The sequence below is a fragment of the Meleagris gallopavo genome, chromosome 5 (assembly GCF_000146605.3).
Source record: "Meleagris gallopavo isolate NT-WF06-2002-E0010 breed Aviagen turkey brand Nicholas breeding stock chromosome 5, Turkey_5.1, whole genome shotgun sequence".
NCBI classification, from domain to species: Eukaryota; Metazoa; Chordata; class Aves; order Galliformes; family Phasianidae; genus Meleagris; species Meleagris gallopavo.
In genome coordinates, this window is record NC_015015.2 from 5,312,022 (window position 1) to 5,330,840 (window position 18,819).

General features: G+C 46.6%; 1 protein-coding gene across 1 annotated transcript in view; it reads right to left on the reverse strand.

Moving 5' to 3' along the window:
* The window catches only part of DISP2 (dispatched RND transporter family member 2), an 18,574-nt gene extending 14,629 nt beyond the window's left edge, over window positions 1-3,945 (reverse strand). Inside the window, exon 1 of the mRNA XM_003206160.4 lies at window positions 3,914-3,945. Within this exon, the coding sequence (XP_003206208.3) occupies window positions 3,914-3,945 (32 nt within the window). The remainder of the gene's footprint in view (window positions 1-3,913) is intronic.
* Between the last annotated feature and the right edge of the window lie 14,874 nt (window positions 3,946-18,819).

An 18,819-nucleotide genomic window follows, 5' to 3' on the forward strand; every position in this document is an offset into this window, starting at 1 on the left:
GCGGGCTCTGCCCCTCCCCAGAGCCCTCTGCCCGTCCCCAGGGGTTCGTTGACAGTCCCCGGGGGTAGGCTTCACACCAAGGGGCTACAAACAAAGGTTGAGGGGCCCCGTGCGAGCCCCTGGACCCTTAGCTTTCCTCAGACAGCCTCCCCAAGAGAGCGGCTGCAACGGGCGGTTTCCTGAGGAGAACCCGCTCCCGCCCAACTGTCACCCCTCAGGGCCGCTTTATTTCCCATTGTTTGTCCCCTTTATGCGCCGTACTATGAAAAAGTTTCACTTCACAGGGTGGAGGGGAGAAAAACTTGGCGTGGGTGGCACACGAGAGGTCATGCTGATGGTGCAGCCATGAAGAAGGGCAGCCCTATTGCTTGATGCAAAGATGGTCACAGTTTTGTGTCAGTATATGGCAATCTTGGGCATTTCCATCCCCCTCGTAGGCTTAAATTATGGCATAAAAAAAGGTCACTTGGTCAATAACTGGGTTCCCCACTGCTTGGCTCGATGTCCTCACCACAGTGCCCAGCCCAGAGGACTCCTCCAACACAAACCCTTCCAACACAGACTCCTCCAACAGTCCCAACACACAGAATCAATTCCTTTCTCCTCCCAATCAGCATGGCAGCCAACCCTCTCCACATTTTGACAAAACTGGTTTAAAAACCCACTGGTGATACATTGTTGTATCACAGATACTGTGTCTTGGGTTGGTTCAAGTTTCAGGGTGGTATTTTTTTTGTTGTTGTTAGCTTGTTTTCACTCCTCAACTTCTGAGAAGTTCAGAGCATGGAACAAGCAACTGGGAGGGAAAAATCATAGAATAAAAATCATTTGCGTTGGAAGGGACCGTTAAAGGCCATCTAGTCCAATTTCTCTGCAATGCACAGGGACACCTACAGCTCCATCAGATGCTCCCATCCAGCCTAACTTTGAATGCTTCCAAGGACAGGGCTTCCACCACCTCTCTGGGCAACGTACACCACAAGTTAAGCCTCCTCCAGCTCTAAGAGTCTACTTGAAATGCAGCAAAGCTGCAGGAGACTAGGAGGCTAACGTGCTTTTTTTTCTGCCCTTCTCTTGGAGATCCAAAGGACCTAGCAAGAAAGAGCAAAATACTGTCTGCTGTGATCTTGATCTTTGCCTGGCTCAAGGTCTATACAGGATGAAATTGAGAATTCAACTATTTGGAGGCACCGACTCAAAAAAAAATAAAAAAAAAAAGTGTGGTTTCCTTAAATTTTAAGCCAAAGGTTCATTCTTTCCTCTGCATTCAATGTGTACGATAATCCAGCATTTTCCCCCAGTCAGAATTTGCAGGCTCCTACACACTAACCAAGTAACCCTGTGGATAGTGTGGGGTTGGTAGCACTGATTTCATGCGTGGGAAGAAGGACCAGCACTTCTTCCCCTAGTTGAGCCCCACTTTATTGTGTATCAGTGAATCCTGTTGACCACCGTGTTTCTAGAGTGCCGTAGGAGAAGAGGAATCCCATCCAGAGGGTCAGAGCTCTGCATGGGAGCCCAAGGCAGCAAGCACTGCATCTGAGCGTGATGTACAATCAACCAGAAGCCTGCCTGAAACAAATACCAATCGTTGGTGATGCAGCAGAAAAGAACAGAGCTGAAATAGCCCAAACAGCTACAGTCCTGGAAGGCAGCAAGGGAAGCATGCATGCCTTTAAGTGCATCTCCAGCTTTCCGTATGAGCACATCCCCTTTTGGAAGGTAATGCATGCTCCTATCAGACTGAACAATGAGCTTCCCCGGCTCTTCAGCAGCATTCAAATGGGGAACCATTCATGCAAGGATTTATGAGAGCACCATCACAGCATTATCTAATGAGAAGTTAGCAAATATTTTACATACCTAGCAGAACATAATGTGTAGAAAGACAGAGATGTGTCCCCAGTTTCACTTAGAAGGCTGCCCTGGGAGGTATGGCTATGCTTTACAGTGCAGCCACAGCCACTACTGAGTCACTCACTAAAATCAGCAGTAAAAGGTGCATCCCCATGTACGACCACACTCTTTTTTTCTTATTATAAAATAAGTGGATTTCTGTCAAAAACCACATGACAGCCTGCTCCATCGACACAATACTGCAGAATCATTCTTGTTCTCCATCACTTGCTTTAGGGGTTAGCTACTGTCCTTAAACAGAGAGAGACACTAAATTGCTCTCCTTTACCCCATTTTCCCTGCAGAAGCATCCCCTTTGAATGGGACTTCTGCAGGCTCCATTTAACACAGCTGAGCATCACCCAGCACTAAGGATTGCCTCTCTCCTCAGAGCAGAGAGCTGCATTGCACTGCTCCCCTCTGATACTCACGTTTCTGCCAAACTGCCCTGTAAAAATTACATTTTTAGTAGAATCCTTCCCTCTGCTGCAAGCCCTAGCCAACAGGGGGGTAACTAAAGCATCGCTGAGCACTAGAGTGAGTTAAATTTTAAAATAACAGAGAACATGCTCACACCAGTCATTAGATGTGTTTCAGCAGCTTCAGAAATCAGCTTCCTTGGACTCTGTTAGCTAAACAGAACCCAGCTTTGGAGCAGAAAAATGAAGGTACTGGAAATTACAAGTCTTGGGAACTGTATGTTGCTACTATGACATTCACAATATGGCTTCAGTAATTTAGCAGGGAAGCTCAGGAGGGTTTTGGCATGGGGACAAGGGCCAGAGCCCCTTGGAGGACTGATGCACAAGGGCTGCCAAAAACCTGCTCCTGCACTGAGTGACCCACAGTGAGGCTGCAAGAAAATACAAGCATGATTCTAACAGGCTGCCTGGAGATAGAGCATTCACCTAAGGTCTTCCAAATAAAAATAAAAAATCAAGGCACATGAATGAAGTTCACATTTTAATTAGTGGTTCTTCTTTACTCTCCAGCCCATACCTATCACCATGCTTAGTCTATTTTACATGTAGCTTAAGTTGTACTGTAATTCCTGCAAATAAAACTACATCTTCCCAGCATTCATGAGGCAAATATTTGGTTAGAATTGATGCTGAAATTTAAAGATAAATAGAGGGAATTCATGTATTTAACAGCTTGTTTTGAGAGAAGGTGGAGGTGAAGTCACTCTTCCAAGTGTCCAGAATAGGAGGACATCTTTAGGATGGGAAGTCAAGGATAGAGGACTGTATCCTCCAGAGTCCTACCAGAAGCATGACACAAAGCCACCTGCAAAGCTGCCTCCCTTCATAAAAACCCAATTTGTTCTGGAGTGGGGCCTTCCGTCATTCCTTTCTCAAAGGGATGGGGGAAGGAAAAAATGTAAAGCTAATTGCTGATTGTAGAAAAACACAGCCATGGGTCTGCTGTTCTTCAACCCATCAGCATGTTGAACAGATGAGACCTGGGCTGTTTTTTTTCCCCCTTTCTTCCATTAACTAGAAAAAAACAAATACCAAAGCCCCAACAAGAGATGTTCCTATCTCAATTTCTGGCTTGTTTTGGAGGGGAAAGGAACAACACCTAGGATTGCAGGACAAGAATTTGTATTCCTCATCTCTGGTGGGCTATGGGGTTGACTAGAAGAAGATATAAATACCCACAGCTCCAGCACGATTCAGCAGGAATTAAGGGCCGGATTTTCTCTCATTGCACTCCTTGTCTCAATAAGTACCAGTATGGGAGAAGCACAGAGAACCAAACCAGAGCAATAAGACAGCAGAAAGCTTCACACAAACCAGCACCAGTGCCTGCAAAACACACCGCTGTGGATGGAAAGCATAGGACATAGGCAGCTTGCAAACAGGCTGGGAGGCTTAGGCAGCAAGGTGTACAACAGATAAGTTCACACACCGAAAGCAGCAACTCGTGGCAGTCTGGAGGATACCTGCTCTGACTGGTTCCTTGGTCAGGCCTTAGGGAAGGAAGAGCAAAGAGCGGGAGGATAGCCAGCTCCCACCTTTCCAGGTAGCACAGGATCCCTGAGGTCATGTCTTCACATGGCACCTGGCATGATGGGGCTGGGTTACAAATTCATCTCTAGCAAGGGAGACCTGTTAGTAAGAACCTAAAAAAAAACAGTACTACAGACTAGCATAAGAAAAGGCTTTTAGTTTCATTTAACAAAAAAGAACAATCTCTGCTCCTTTAGCAAAATGTAACGTGACATGCAGGTTTTCCAACCTCAGGTACTTGCTTAATCAGCTCTGCCTTCCCTGAAAGGAAACAGCCTAGGCTTACTCACATGCAGCTGCCCTTTCTATTGCAAGCACCGCTCCCTGCTCTGGAAAAAACACCCAGCTCCTCTGACTGCTTTCTGTACCCAAGCAACTTAACCCTCGCTCCTCCTGCTCAGTGCTCTTTGCAGTTTTTCCAGGCACCTCCTCAAATGAACAGGCACCAAGAAACCATCCCCAGCTCTGGATTAGTGGAATTATCTCAGCCCGCACGACGCCTCGACATCAATAAAATGCTTGTGCTGCACCGACTGTAGCAGCAAAAGAAAAGGAGCAGTCCCTCTCCTTCCCCCTCCAGCCCTGACTCTGGAGCTAACCCAGTAAATACTAAAGGCCAAATTAATCCCTGGTGGGGCTCTATTGACTGACTTGGAATTATATTACACCAAAAAGTAAATTGGCTGTCAGTATTTAGGTGCGCAACATACCAGCTGTGGTTATATAAGCAGTTTCCGCTGAGATTTCTGTTCAAACATCAGCTTTTGCTCATTCTGAGCTGGGTGAAATATTTCCCCTTTTCCCTTGAAAGCAGTCAGGAGGGATTTGGGCTGAATAAGAGGGATCTGACTGCACGAAAGTGCCCTAGATGATCTCGTTACCTGCAAAAATGGCAAATGCAAAGCATTGTGCTTGAGACTGAGGGAAGCATCTGCAGGTTTTTAGCTTTACTGCTATGAAGGTTTTAATATACATATATATATATATATTTAGTCTTAAAAAAGTTGTTGCAGTTGCATCAGATACTGTCTTCTACCAATAAACGGTGCCAGGGAAACTCAGCACATGTGCACTGCAAAAGAAAGGAGGTTGTTATGTTATATTTCTTATTTTGCCTTTCATCTTAAGACATTGCTGTACTTTAGTGAGGAACATATAAGTGCTGTGAGCCAAATGTATTGATGGGGATTTAAAAAAAAAAAAGGAGAGGGACAATAAAATTGGCTTTTGAGATGAGCATAGTAGGGATCAGGAAATGAGGTTGGGTTGAATTAAAGCAGAAAATCACAGGAGTAAGAGTTAAAAACATACCTCAGCATTATCATGGCCTGAAGTGAGAGGTAAGAGTGTGCTTAAGAATATTGCCAAATACAGATTAAAAGCAAGGGCTCAGCCTTATGAGCTGGATCATGGCAACACTAGTGAAAAATTCATATGCACGGGAAGAATAAAATGTTATGCCTCGCATTCCCTGGGTAGCCATTATTTTATGAAGTGTGATTCACAAAACAGCGAGACTGGAGAAATGTGAACACAAAACACATGTCCCAAAAAGATATGATGGGAACGCAAACAGTAATTATAGGACCATCTGCAAACGGCGAGGCTTGAGGATGGGGTAAGTCAGCAGGAACAAATACATTGCTATGTTTACAGCTCAAAACACTGACTTTTTTCCTCACACACAACTAATACAGGAAACCTAATAGAAATCCCGACGGCACAAGCTGAGGACAGCCTGCATTTCCATAGGAAACAGCTGCATCACCACTAGAAATTCAGCCCTATTCTCTTTGTGTCCCCCAGGTGTAGTGCACTGATGCTGATGCACGTCTGTGACAGTGACATTCCTCAGTGCTGCTCTGGTGTCAGAGGGGACATTTCTGCTTCTGAGAGCTTCCATTAAGCCAACCTGCCTTTGCTGACCAGGCTGGCAGAGAAGTGAAGTCTTGTCTTGAGGGATGAAATGAGGGGTGGATGGTGTTGGCAGCTTTGTAAATCTGGGGATATTAAGATGGAGCACAGCCCTACCAAAAAGGTCTTGGGAGTACTGGTAGATGGTAAGCCAGATATGAGCCAGCAATGTGCCCTCATGCATTTCCGGTTGCATCCTGGTCTGCTTCAAAAGCAGCGTGGCCAGCAGGGTGAGGGAGGTGATCCTGCCCCTCTGCTCTGCACTGGACAGGCCTCATCTGAAGTACTGCATCCAGATGTGGAGTCTTCAGTGCAGGAGAGATGTGGACCTGTTAAAGCACATCCAAAGGAGGACTACAGAAATGAACCAAGGGATGGAGCACCTCTCCTCTGAGGACAGGCTGAGAGAGCTGGGGATGGAAGCTGTCCTTAAGGGCACTGGGCACAGAACAAAGCTGGCAGCACTTTAAGGGCACCTTTCTGAGAGTGCAACAGCTCTGCATCCCCCAGCAGAAGAAGTCGAGCAGGGGAGGCAGGTGACTGTCATGGCTGTGCAAGGACCTGCAGCATAAACTAAGGGAAAAGAGGGAAATGTAAAGAAAGTGGAAGCAGGGTTGTGTATCCTGGGAGGAATACAGGACTGTTATTCGTGTGTGTAGAGATAGGATTAGGAAAGCCAAGGCACAGATGGAGCTGAACTTGGTGAGGGATGTGAAAGATAACAATAAGGGGTTCTGAGGGTACGTAGGTAGGAAGAGACAGGCCGAGAAGAGTGTTCCCCCTCTGATAAAAGGGGGAGCTGGCTTCCTCAGAAATAGAAAAAGCTGAGGTACTCAATGAGTACTTTGCCTCAGTCTTCATGGGTGGTCAGGCTTCCCATGTCTGCCAGGCCCCTGAGCATCTAGGGGAGGGTGAGCGGTGTGGTTTCTGTCCCACTGTAACAGTGGAACAAGTCTGAGTCCTCCTCATGAAACTAAACATGTGTAAGTCCATGGGGCTGGATGATATCCGTCTTATGGTTCTGCAGGAGGTGGCTGATGTGATTGCCAAGCCACTCTCCATCATATCTGAAAAATCATGATTGTCTGGTGAAGTCCCTGGTGATTGCAAAAAGAGAAACATTACTCCTATTTTTAAGAAAGGGAGAAAGGAAAATCCTGGGAACTACAGTCCGGTGAGCCTCACTTCTGTGCTTGGGATGATCATGGAGCAGATCCTCCTAGAAGCCATGTTAAGGCACATACAAGATAAAGAAGTGATTTGAGACAGCCAGCATGGCTTCATCAAGGGCAGATCGTGCCTGACCAATCTGATGGCCTTCTATGATGGAGTGACGGCTTTGGTGGATGGGGGAGGGGCGGTGGATGTCATCTACCTGAGCTTCTATAAGGCCTTTGACATGGTTCCTCACCACATCCTTCTCTCTAATTTGGAGAGGTGTGGATGTGAAGGATGGACTGTTGGATGGATTAGGAATTGGCTGGCTGGACGCAGGCAAAGGGTTGTGATCAATGGTTCTGTGTCAGGATGGAGACCGGTCACAAGCGGTGTCCCTCAGGGGTCGGTCTGGGGACCGGTGCTCTTCGGCATCTTCATCAACGACACAGATGATGGCATCGAGTGCACCCTCAGCAAGCCTGCAGATGACACCAAGCTGAGTGTTGCGGTTGATACGTCGGAAGGAAGGGAAGCCATCCAGAGGGACCTGGACAGGCTGAAGATGTGGGGCCATGAGAACCTGATACGGTTCAACAAGGCCAAGTGCAGGGTGCTGCGCTTGGGTCGGGGCAATCCCAGGTATTCACACAAACTGGGGGAAGATCTCCTTGAGAGCAGCCCAGCGGAGAAGGACTTGGGGGTCCTGGTGGACGAGAAGCTGGGCATGAGCCAGCAGTGTGCACTTGCAGCCCAGAAGGTCAACTGTGTTCTGGGCTGCATTAAAAAAGGGGTGGCCAGCAGGGAGAGGGAGATGATCGTCCCCGTCTACTCGGCTCTTGTGAGGCCCCATCTGCAGTGCTGCATCCAGGCCTGGGGCCCCCAGTACAGGAAGGACGTGGAGCTCTTGGAGCGGGTCCAGAGGAGGGCACTAAGATGATCAGAGGGCTGGAGCACCTCTCCTATGAGGAAAGGTTGAGGGAACTGGGCTTGTTTGGCTTGCAAAAGAGAAGGCTCCGGGGAGACCTCATTGCGGCCTTCCACTACTTGAAGGGAGCCGTATAAACAGGAAAGGGAATGGCTGTTGATGAGGGGAGACAGTGAGAGGACAAGGGGGAATGGTCTTAAACTGAGACAGAGGAGATTTAGGTTAGATATCAGGAGGAAGTTTTTCACACAGAGGGTGGTGATGCACTGGAGCAGGTTGCCAAGGAGGTTGTGGATGCCCCATCCCTGGAGACATTCAAGGCCAGGCTGGCTGTGGCTCGGGGCAGCCTGGTCTGGTGGTTGGCGACGCTGCACATAGCAGGGGAGTTGAAACTGCATGATCACTGTGGTCCTTTTCAGCCCAGGCCATCCTATGATTCTATGATTCTATGTGCAGCCTGGAGAAGAGAAGGCTCCAGAGAGACCTGAGAGCAGCCTGTCAGTATCTAAAGGGGAGCTATAGGAAAGAAGGGGACAGACTTTTTATCAGGGCTTGTTGTGATAGGACAAGGGGAAATAGTTTCAAACTAAAGGAGAGGAAATTCAGGTTGGATATAAGGAAGAAGTTTTTTCTACAATAAGGGCAGAGAAGCACTGGAGTAGGTTGCCCAAGGTATGTGGTTCCAGCCCTATTCCTGGAAACACTCAAGTTCAAGCTGGATGGGGCTCTGAGCAACCTGGTTATGCTGTAAGTGCTCCTGTCTATTGCACGGCAATTGGACTAGATGGCGTTTAAGAGTCTTTTCCAACTCCAAAGATTCTATGGTTCTATGATCCCCTCTCCATCCTTCTGCCCTGACTTGCACCCATATCAGTCTGGGCCACATTCTCCAACCTGACACAAGTGTCATCGCCTTTAAGGCTCACACCTGCAAAAACCATCTCAAATATTGCAAGATTTCCAGGAATTTTGGGACCTCTGCGGAGAAAGCCTGTTTTGCTATCCTAATTTTCAGGTTCATTGAAAGATGCCATTGTATAGAACCTCATTAGCTTGAGGTGAATCCAGCTGCAGATGACTGGAGTTGTGAATTAGTGCCTAAGCAGACAAAATGCACACAAGAAGGAAGATAATGCTTCTCAAAATGGACTTTGCTCAATTCTTTTATCATTTGTATCTTCATCTGAATTATTTATGATACTGCTTTGTAGTAGCATCTGTAATGTAAGTTGTGAAAATAATGAAATCCAACTCACATGAGACATGGCTCTATTAAATTTTTGCAGAAAGGTGAGGAGACCTGCCCACTTCGCAGGTTTCAAGGAGGTTTAGTAGCAAGTAGATTTAGGTGATTCTCCAGCAGCAAGAAGCAGCTCCCAAGGCTCATCCCACTCTGCATCTATTTGCATGCATTGTTTGAAGCCACCTAAAAAAAAAAAAAGAGTATTCAGACAAAAAGCTGATTTTCCCCAAAGTCCAAGCTCCTACATTCACATGATGCAGAAGCAGTTATGTTAAGAATCTGAAGCTGGGAGTGTTTATTTCAGTTTGAAGAAAACACCCAGGAGTTTTGCACAGAATGGCACTCACCTCACAAATACCGGTGCATCTGTTTAAACTGGGGATGATGTTTTCCCAACTTCCTTACTTCTGTGAGTTCCAGAGTACTGAGCATGTAGGGAATGCATTTATCATCTCCAGGTCACTCTTACTCATGGATTAATTCATCAGGCTTTCAGAGTAAAGATGGCTCAGTTTTTCAGAATTAGATGCAGTACTCCAGATAGGGTCTCATGAGAGCAGAGGGGCAAAATCACCTTCCTTACCTGCTGATCACACTTCTTTTGATAATCTTTGAAGTCCTTTCCAACCTAAGCCATTCTACGATGATTCTTTACAGCACTCCTCAAAATGCTGGTCTCCCATCACTCAGACAACCTTTCCCTGCATCCTTTGTACCAGATCTCAAAGCGCCTTTCCTCTGGATGTTGCCCTGGGTGTCTTAAGAAGGCATCAGTATTTCTGCTATTCATCCGTAGAACTCTACCATCTTCCATGTTCTGGCATATCCTGCTGGTCTGGCTTGTGGAGCTATTCCTTAAGTTTCTCCCCATTTCCTTGGGATTTTGGTGCTGCAATACCTGCCTCTCTGCTTTCGGTGGGAGAAAGCCCAGAGTATGACAGTGTACCTGGATAGCTCAAACACATTTCTGAGCACATTTCTGCTTTATTGAGAAACCTGAATTATCCCCAGTCCTGCTTGTCTGCTTTCATGCTATGAGAAAGTGTGATATGTGATGTAGAAAATATAATATGCTACTGGCAAAAGCCAGGATTGGGCACATCTAGATAAGCACTCAGACACTTGGGGCTCTGCCTTCTCTATAACGAATGCCAGATTATTATTTTAGTATGAAGCAGGTGTTGTTAGATGTTTGTTTCCCTAAAAAACAACACTTCTGTGCAGCTTGAACCCCACTGAAAGGGGAAGTGGTGGCCAGGCTTATTTATTTCGAAACTCACTTGGTTGTGTGAATCAGCACATCCATACCTTGTTCCTCTCACTGCTGCAAAACAGAGGCATCCCTGCAGGTCATCTCTAATGATGGCATTCATGAGGTGTCCTTAGGAAAGTCTAGGGTGAGCTAGGAAGCTTACTTGTCTCACTTTCAAACAGATACAAAAGTGGAAATAGATAGGCCAGCATCATTTTGCAATGATTCTATATGCATCAAATAGGGAACAGACATTTTGCAGGCCATCTCTGAGGCTTTTTAAGAAAATAATCTCCATATGAAATGAAAATACAACGTGACAAAATCTGCACAGTTTAAAAATAGAGGGAAATGGTTTAGTGAGCGTGATGGAGATGGGTTAGACTTGATGATCTTTTCCAACCTTAATGCTTCTGTGATTCTACTTAAGGACATGGTTAAGTGGACATGGTGGTGATGGGTACTTGATGATATTAATGGCTCTATGAAAATCAACTCATTTTTTCCCTTTGTTGTATATGTACAAAAATTGTGAAGAAAACACACTCTGATCTCAGAGGTGAAATAAAGGAGTCTAAAAGGAGCAAAGCTAAGCACATCAATTGTGAACCTCTGCTTCATCCCACAGGTTGCAGGAATGAATTAGGGTGCAGTGCTGGATTTTGGAGCTCATGGGGATGCTGGGAATCACCATCCTGACACATTGAGCATTGGGAAAGCAGCAAAAGAGTTAAGATAACAGGAAAGCAGAAAGTTTTATGGTGAGGCTTGTAGTTTAGCTGTACAAATCCTATTAGCATTAACATCAGCCGTGCAGCTAAATCCTTGCGTTCTGCACAGAAATTGAATCCCTGAGGGTCTGGCTTAAATCAACAACTACTACGAAAGGCAGAGCAGGGAGTGACATCCCTGTGCATAGGGAGTTTTGTCTGAGGACGGTGGCAGGGAGTAAATCAAGCAGAGTTTGTTGCTGTAATTTTTGGCATGACGATTGACCCCAGCATGGCTGAGCACCCAGCATTTTACAGAAGTAATTCAGAAAGGCACTGGACTTCTCTTTAATTTATTTTCTTCCACTTTCCCTACCACTCTTTTATTACAGAAGGAGGGGGAGAGAGAGGAGAAAAAAAAAAAAAGAAAGAAAAGAAGGGGCAATCCTTTTCCTCCAAGGCTTTGAAATACTTTGGCCTCAATATTGTTTTTTGTATATCGTCTTCCATTGGAAAAGAAAAAAAACATTGCAGGTCTTTCGTCTGGGCATTGGATATCTGGAATGGGAGGAGGAGAGCCCTAAAGCCAGGTCCCATCTCCCACTAGACACGAGCAGTTTCGTATCTTGCTCTGGGACCCTTCTCACCTCAACCATTACGTGTTGGTGTGAACTTTAATTCACTAAGGTGAGTTTTTGTTGAACTCTAGGCTGGAAAGTGGAGCTGAATGTGTCTTGGATAAAGAATCACAAGCACTTGGCCATCAGTGGGATTTATTATCATCAAAATTAAGCTCCCGCCAAGATAAGATGGTTTCTCAAAATGGAGTAATTGGCCACAGATTGGGTGTAAGAGTCTGTGGGTAAGAGATATCTGAGATACAGGCTGGTGATAATGTTTGCTCTTCGCCTCAAATTTAATGACCTGTGGACAGCCGGGAAGGGATGGAGCCAGGAATGGGGGTTCTTGGAGGACGTGGCTCCTCCAAAGCTCCGCACTGCGCATCGATAAGTTTTTAAACTTACCAAGGTAAGTTTAGGTTGGACGTCAGGAAACACTTCTTTACAGAAAGGGTGGTTAAACATTGGAATAGGCTCCCCAGGGAGGTGGTTGAGTCACCGTCCCTGGATGTGTGTAAGAGCCATTTGGATGTGGTGCTCGGAGATCTGATTTAGCAGAGGGCTGTTAGAGTTAGAGTACTATGGTTAAGCTGCGGTTGGACTTGATGATCCTTGGGATCCCTTCCAACCTGAGTAATTCTATGATTCTATGATGGAATAGTCATATCAGAGAGAATCCACGTTTTAACTCTAACAGAAATCCTGTGGTTTGAGCAGAATAGTGCTTACATCAAGTCCACAATGAGCAAAATATTTGGGGTTGGATCATCTCAATGTAAGTTAGCGCAAAGTTTCTTGATCAGCATGGTCAGGAATTGCTTTCAGAAAGCTGTGCCATATACTATGGATGGATATGTAGTTTGGGAAGCTCAACAAAAACCCAACCCAAATGCATTAGTACTCATCATGGAAATGTCAGCATCTACTAAGTTTAAGCAAGGTGAGTAATTAGCTCTGTTTGGATACAGTCTTATATCCAAAGCCATTCATTCTGCTATTACAATTTATTATTCCCTGCAGTGTTCTCCTGGATGTTTGAACTGGGATCTGCCTGATCCTGCAAAGCCCAGCTTTCCTTGTGCCAGAACATGGAACAAAGTCGTAATTCCCATTCGCAGCTGCACTGGCTGTTGCTATGGGAATGCTTGCAGTGTAACGGACTGAGCGATGCTGTGCCCCTGTGCATGCAGGTGGAAGGTATGGAGCTCAGAGCTTTCTTGGGTGTGAACACTGTGCTCTGACAATTAGCCAGGGAAGTTACAAATTATCTTGCACAGCACCAGGCTTCCTCCTGAGCTCATTGGTGGAAAACTTGCTTAAAGCTGTCACTAATGGCATAAAGTTTAGATTTGCACGGGGAAATTCAGAGTCAGGTGAATTTTCAAAGCTCAAACATATAGTGAAACTGCTGCAGACCATAGCCTCCCTCAAACCTGGGGGAATAAAACAGCTTAAAAGCAATGAAGTTGCAAGCAAAGAAGGTCAGTTCTGAAAACAACCCTTCTTTTCTGTCATTCACTGAAAATATTTTTAAAAAATATTCCAACCCAACAGCCACCCTATAACTAAAAGAGAAGAAATCTGGCTTTTCTGGATGCACCTTTTCAGCACTCCTGGACCTATAGGTGGGAGAGCCTCACAGAAGCATCTTGACCTATTCCTCTCATCTCATCTCAATCATGCCTCTTGCTGTTCTTGAGCAACAAAGGCCCTGGACAGCCCACAGTGACTGGTTGCTTAGGTAGGATCACAGAAGCACAGAGCACTTTATCATACCTTTAGGTTATTTACATTTGGGAAAAGCTGTAGGGCTTGATCTGCCCTTCTCCTCTCCTTACCACCAGTGGGTCAGAAATTGCCAGATCCTTTAGCATCAACACCACCAGACCCAAGGGCATTGTACACCCACTGCCAAATCCCCTTTAATCGGCTGCCTCCCTCCTTGGCCAGCCCCAGCTATGCGTGGATCACGGCTTTAATAGCTCCAAAGAGAAATTCCTAAAGCAAATATTTTCTTTCCAAAGCTCTGCTCATTAGCTATAAACACAGAGAAATGTATCACAGTCAGGTTCTGAAGAGGGCTGTAGCTCTGAGGAGAGATAAGAAAATGCATATAGAGACTTGAAATTATAGTTCATTTTTTGAAGTGCTCACAGGAGAAATGGGTGTTGCAATGCTGGAGGGGATGGGGCTGTTGCAGTGCGGGGTTTCCAGTCTATGTCACTCCAGCAGCACTGGCTCTGCTTCTGGGGCTAAGACACAGACAAGAGACATCCCCAACATGGGCTCCTTCTTCCCACTAATATAGCTGGGATGGGGATTAAAAGCTGATATTCCTGTTTTGGTGCCAAACTCACAAAAGGCATCTCCTTCACCAGTATGGGATTGGCTGACACATCACACACTGAAAATCATATCTTTACAGAAAACTTTTAATTACAAAACAACCTAACCTAAGGACAAGAGAACACAGAACACTCAGCATCCCCCTGCGTGAAGCAAGGATATGAAGATTTCTCTCAACCCTCCCTCCAACTCTGCTCAAAAATGGGGAAAATAAGAAATTTGAACACCTGAAAGTCATTAAATCATAGAATCAAAGAAAGGTTTGGGCTAGAAGGACCTTTAAGATCATCTAGTTCCAACTCCCCTGCTATAGGCAGGGACACCTCTCTCTAGATCAGCTTGCTCACAGCCCCATCCAGTCTTTGAATGCTTCCAGGGAGGGGGTATCCACAACCTCACTGGGCAACCTGTTCCAGTGTCTCACCACCCTCACAGTAAAGAATATCTTCCTAATATCTAACCTAAATCTACCCTCTTCCAGTTTAAAGCCATTTTCCCCTCATCCTATCATTACCTGCCCTCATAAAAAGTCCCTCCCCAGTTTTCTGTGGCATTCAGGTACTGGAAGGCCACTATAAGGTCCCTATGGAGCATTCACTTTCCCAGGATGAATAGCCCCAGCTCCCTCAGACTGTCCCCATAGGGGAGGTGCTCCAGCCCTCTAATCATCTTCAAGGCCTTCCTCTGGACCCGCTCCAACATCATGAGGTCCTTCTTGCATTGGGAGCCCCAGAACTGAATGCAGTACTCCAGATGAGGTCTCACAGGAGCAGACCAGAGGTGCAGAATCATCTCCCCCGACCTGCTGGTCACACTTCTCTTGATGCAACCCAGGATACAGTTGGCCTTCTGGGCTGCAAGAGCACATTGTTGGCTCTTTATCTAAATGGAGCCAAAAAAAGCATGGCCCATTGACCATGGATAAAATCTGCCCATCAGCCCTTCTTCTCTCTGATCGCTATCCTTAATTTCCAATTTTGCCACCTACCCGACATTTCATAAAATTTTAAAGCTAATGCTCTGCCACCCTCAAATGGCACTGGAGCAGACATTTAAGTGCAGCCCAGGATGAATAAATCATGGGGAGAGCAGGGAAGGAAGGATGGGATTTGATGGCTAGAGAATTGATTTAAATGACGTTGTCCAGTGAGATCATCTGAGATTTGCTCTTCAGGCACAGTTAGAAGGAGAGAGGCAGCAATTAAAGCCTAATGATGGCGTGCAGTTCCTCCTCAGTCCTTTGGGACAGATCCAAAAGGAGAAGCTGTTGTCTGCTGTTGGAGTGGAGAATTTCTTCTTTCCCATGGTACCATCCACAGAAAAAGTGGATTCCACCCTTTTGGAGTGGTCATATATCAAGAAGCTGGAAAGGGAAGCAGAGGGGCTCAGCCTGTCTGTGTGAGGCTGACCTTGTTGTGCTTGGGAAGCCTGATGCTTGGAACGAATGTCAGGGAAGGGGTGAGCTGCAGAGAGGAAGCACAGAGTTGATTTGGGGAAGAAGCTTTGTTTCTTACAACTTGTCCAGGTCATCCTTCAGAGTGTTGACTGCAATTTATACCCATTAGATGTTAAAGAGCTTTTTAATTTCTCAGAGAAAGGCATAAGGAGAATCACTGGCTGGATCCCAAATCCAGGTCCAGCAGCACCAATCTGGCGAGAGGGAACAAAGCAAAGAACAGGAGGTGAATGAGGAATCATCTTGTTCCGGATTGATGGGGTTGTCTCTCTGGATGTTCAAACAGCAGTGCTGCCCCTCAAGGATGTTCATCTTCACCCTGTGGGTACCAAGGCAGCAGTGTCTCAATGCTGTGACAAAGAAAACAGATGTATGGAGATGAGATAGAGGTGCCCAAAACCTCTACACCCCTGGAGGTGCCCAAGGCCAGGCTAGATGAGGCTCTGGGCAGCCTGATCTGGTGGGGCGAAACAGCTCACAGAAGGGGTTGGGGCTGGGGAGGCTTTCAGGTCCCTTCCAACCCGACCACTCTATGACTTTGTGATTCTAAGAGAAGCAGTCAGGTGCAAAGCTGCAGGGAGACTTTGCTGTGACTGGTGAGAGACAGTTGTCCAAATTGTGCTGAGTCAGCTGAAAGGAAGATGTGTGCCCACGTGCTGTGGCAGCAGCTGCCTCCTTGGGAGAAACAAAAACTCCTTTGCATGGGGACAATTCTGTTTGCCAGCTCAGCTGCACTGCTGCCAACCCTCGCTGGTCCAAGCAGGAGCAGTACTGGAAACAGGGCTCTGTGGGAACGCTTGGCCCAGAGGTGCAGGCACAGCTGGCAGCACCAAGCTCCTACAGCATCATTGCCCATACAGCCCTGAAGGACAGAAACACGGATGGACAGACATGTGGATGGGCTGCCTGCCATTTTTCTGGGGAGAGCACTGAGCAGAGGCTTTTTATTTTTCTATATATTTTTCACCCCCCAAGCTCCCCATTCATGCTGACAACTGGGTCTGGGCATCAGCTGCTCGGTGTTCTGCCTTTTAGCCAACAGCAGGTGCAAGCAGTGCGACCCCAGGCTTTGCTGCAGTAATCCCCGCTCCCCCCATTTGGTTGAATATTGTCCTCTGCGCTCGAGAATTCACAGTTGTGAATTCTTTTATATGGGGGGGGAAGGAAATCTCTTTCTAATCTTCCTGCCCAGAAGTGGGCAAGGAGAGCTCAGCACAGCTATGCAGCGTCCTCTGGGGCAGCTGCTTTACGTGGCAGCCCCCAGCTGAGCCCCTTCCCCATTTCCAGCATGGGCAGAGGGTGTGGGACTATGTCATCTCCCTGCCTACGGGGCAGCGAGAGCGTGCAAAGGGCAGAGCTCAGTGCGCAGAACAAGGAGGTGACTCAGCAGCTCCGTCACCAGTCCTAAACCGCAAGCAAAGTGAAAGCTCTGAATGCAGAGAGTTTTTTAATAGGGTTTCATGCCCAAGGGAGGCACTATACACAGAGATGGAGCAGCATCACAGAGCTTGGCTTCAGCACATCCCCTCCGGAGGGTGGAAGCGAGAACTTCTGCCACTTTCACGATGTGTTATCTTGTACTGAAATTGCACAGCAACACCCAGCCCAGGAGGGAAACATCATTTACCCCCTTCCTCGTTGCCACGAGCACCGAGGAGCAGCCCAACAGGCTCAAACTGCATCCCCTGCTGCACGCATGCAGGAGAACAAGCCCCAGACACAGCTGGGGAACTACCTTGGGCTGCACTTTTATTGGGTCTGCAATCTCAGGGACTGAGCTGCAGAGCAGCCCTGAGCACACAGCAAAAAAATTAGTCACCTGAGCTGGTTCCCCGGAGCCAGCAGCTTCAGCATATGAACCCAGGGTAGCTTTAATTCTTTCCAGAAATCAATAAATTCTGAATCTGCAAAACCTACCCAGCTGCTGCAGAAGGGAATGCTTTCCTTGTTCAGGACAACTATGGCAGCACCCCAAACATCATTCTGTCTTCAACTGTGCCCTTCCCAGGAAGAGCCTGCAGATACCTGATAAGCTAGGAGAAGCTTCACTATGATTCTACCTCCTTCCAACCCTCCCCCAACCTTATTTTACATAGGCTGCTATTGCTACATGCTATCAGGTTGTATATTAGGAAACATTTCTTCTCAGAAAGAGTGCTTACTCACACACTGGCACAGGCTGCACAGGGAGGGAGTGGAGTCACCATCCCTGGAGGTGTTCCAGAACAGTGGAGACGTGGCACCAAGGGCCATGGGGATGGGTTGCAGTTGGACTTGATGAGCTCAGAGGTCTTTTCCAACCTTAATGGTTCTATGAAAAAAAATCAACTCTACTTTTCCCTTTTGGAGTAATTTCCACTCCCTCCATTCTTGTTGCTGAGCAGCCAACCAGCTGCCAATACAGCAAGCATCTTCAGAACCAGGCAAGGTGCAGCAGTGCATGGACCCTGCCATCATCTACTTCCACTACAGATTCACAGCAGACACCCTTAGAAGTCCATCTAGAAGCACTGAGCCCTCACACAGTTTTCCCTGTTAACTCTGCTGCTCTCCAGAGGAGGCCTGAGGCATAACCCAGATGCATCACTATGTATATAAACACATACACACATACATATACCCACACATCTGCATATATAAACATACCAAGCAGTAGTTGAACTCTACAGCTCTCTGGGAACCACCTCAAGACCACAGGGCTGCCCAGTACAAGCTGATCTAATCGCACTGCACACAAACTAATGCCCTTAACCCTGAATGCCAGGAGCTCTGTTTTGGTACTACAGCGATAACCACTCGGTTCGAAGCAGTCCATGCCTTAGAAAAGGGGGAAGCATTAGAAATTCTGTTAACAGAACCCTGCTCAGGATTTATGAGTCCCTCCCTCCACCCCACCCCATGATGCATTTGACATTGATTCACGATGCCTTTAACTCCAAGATGCTGATCAGCCTAGAAAGTGAAGGCACTATTTATTGTTTGCATATAAAAAAAAAATAGACCTCTACTATGATAGAAGGTAGGTTTAAAAACCTGTGCATCTCCTGCAGCTTAGCGTACATATTTTGTTTTAAACACCCTGACGTGGCTCTGACCTTTGTTTTGAGGGAAGCTCCTCTGGCTGGAGACAGATCACAACGCAATGATTCAGCTCCGATGCCCTTCTGAAAGCCTTCAAGGAAACATGTAGTGATTCATCCCCATACTAAAGAGCTGAGGAATGTAGGTATGATGCAGATATGATACAAGTTTCCCAGCACCTTTGGGAATGAGATTTGCCACTTTAC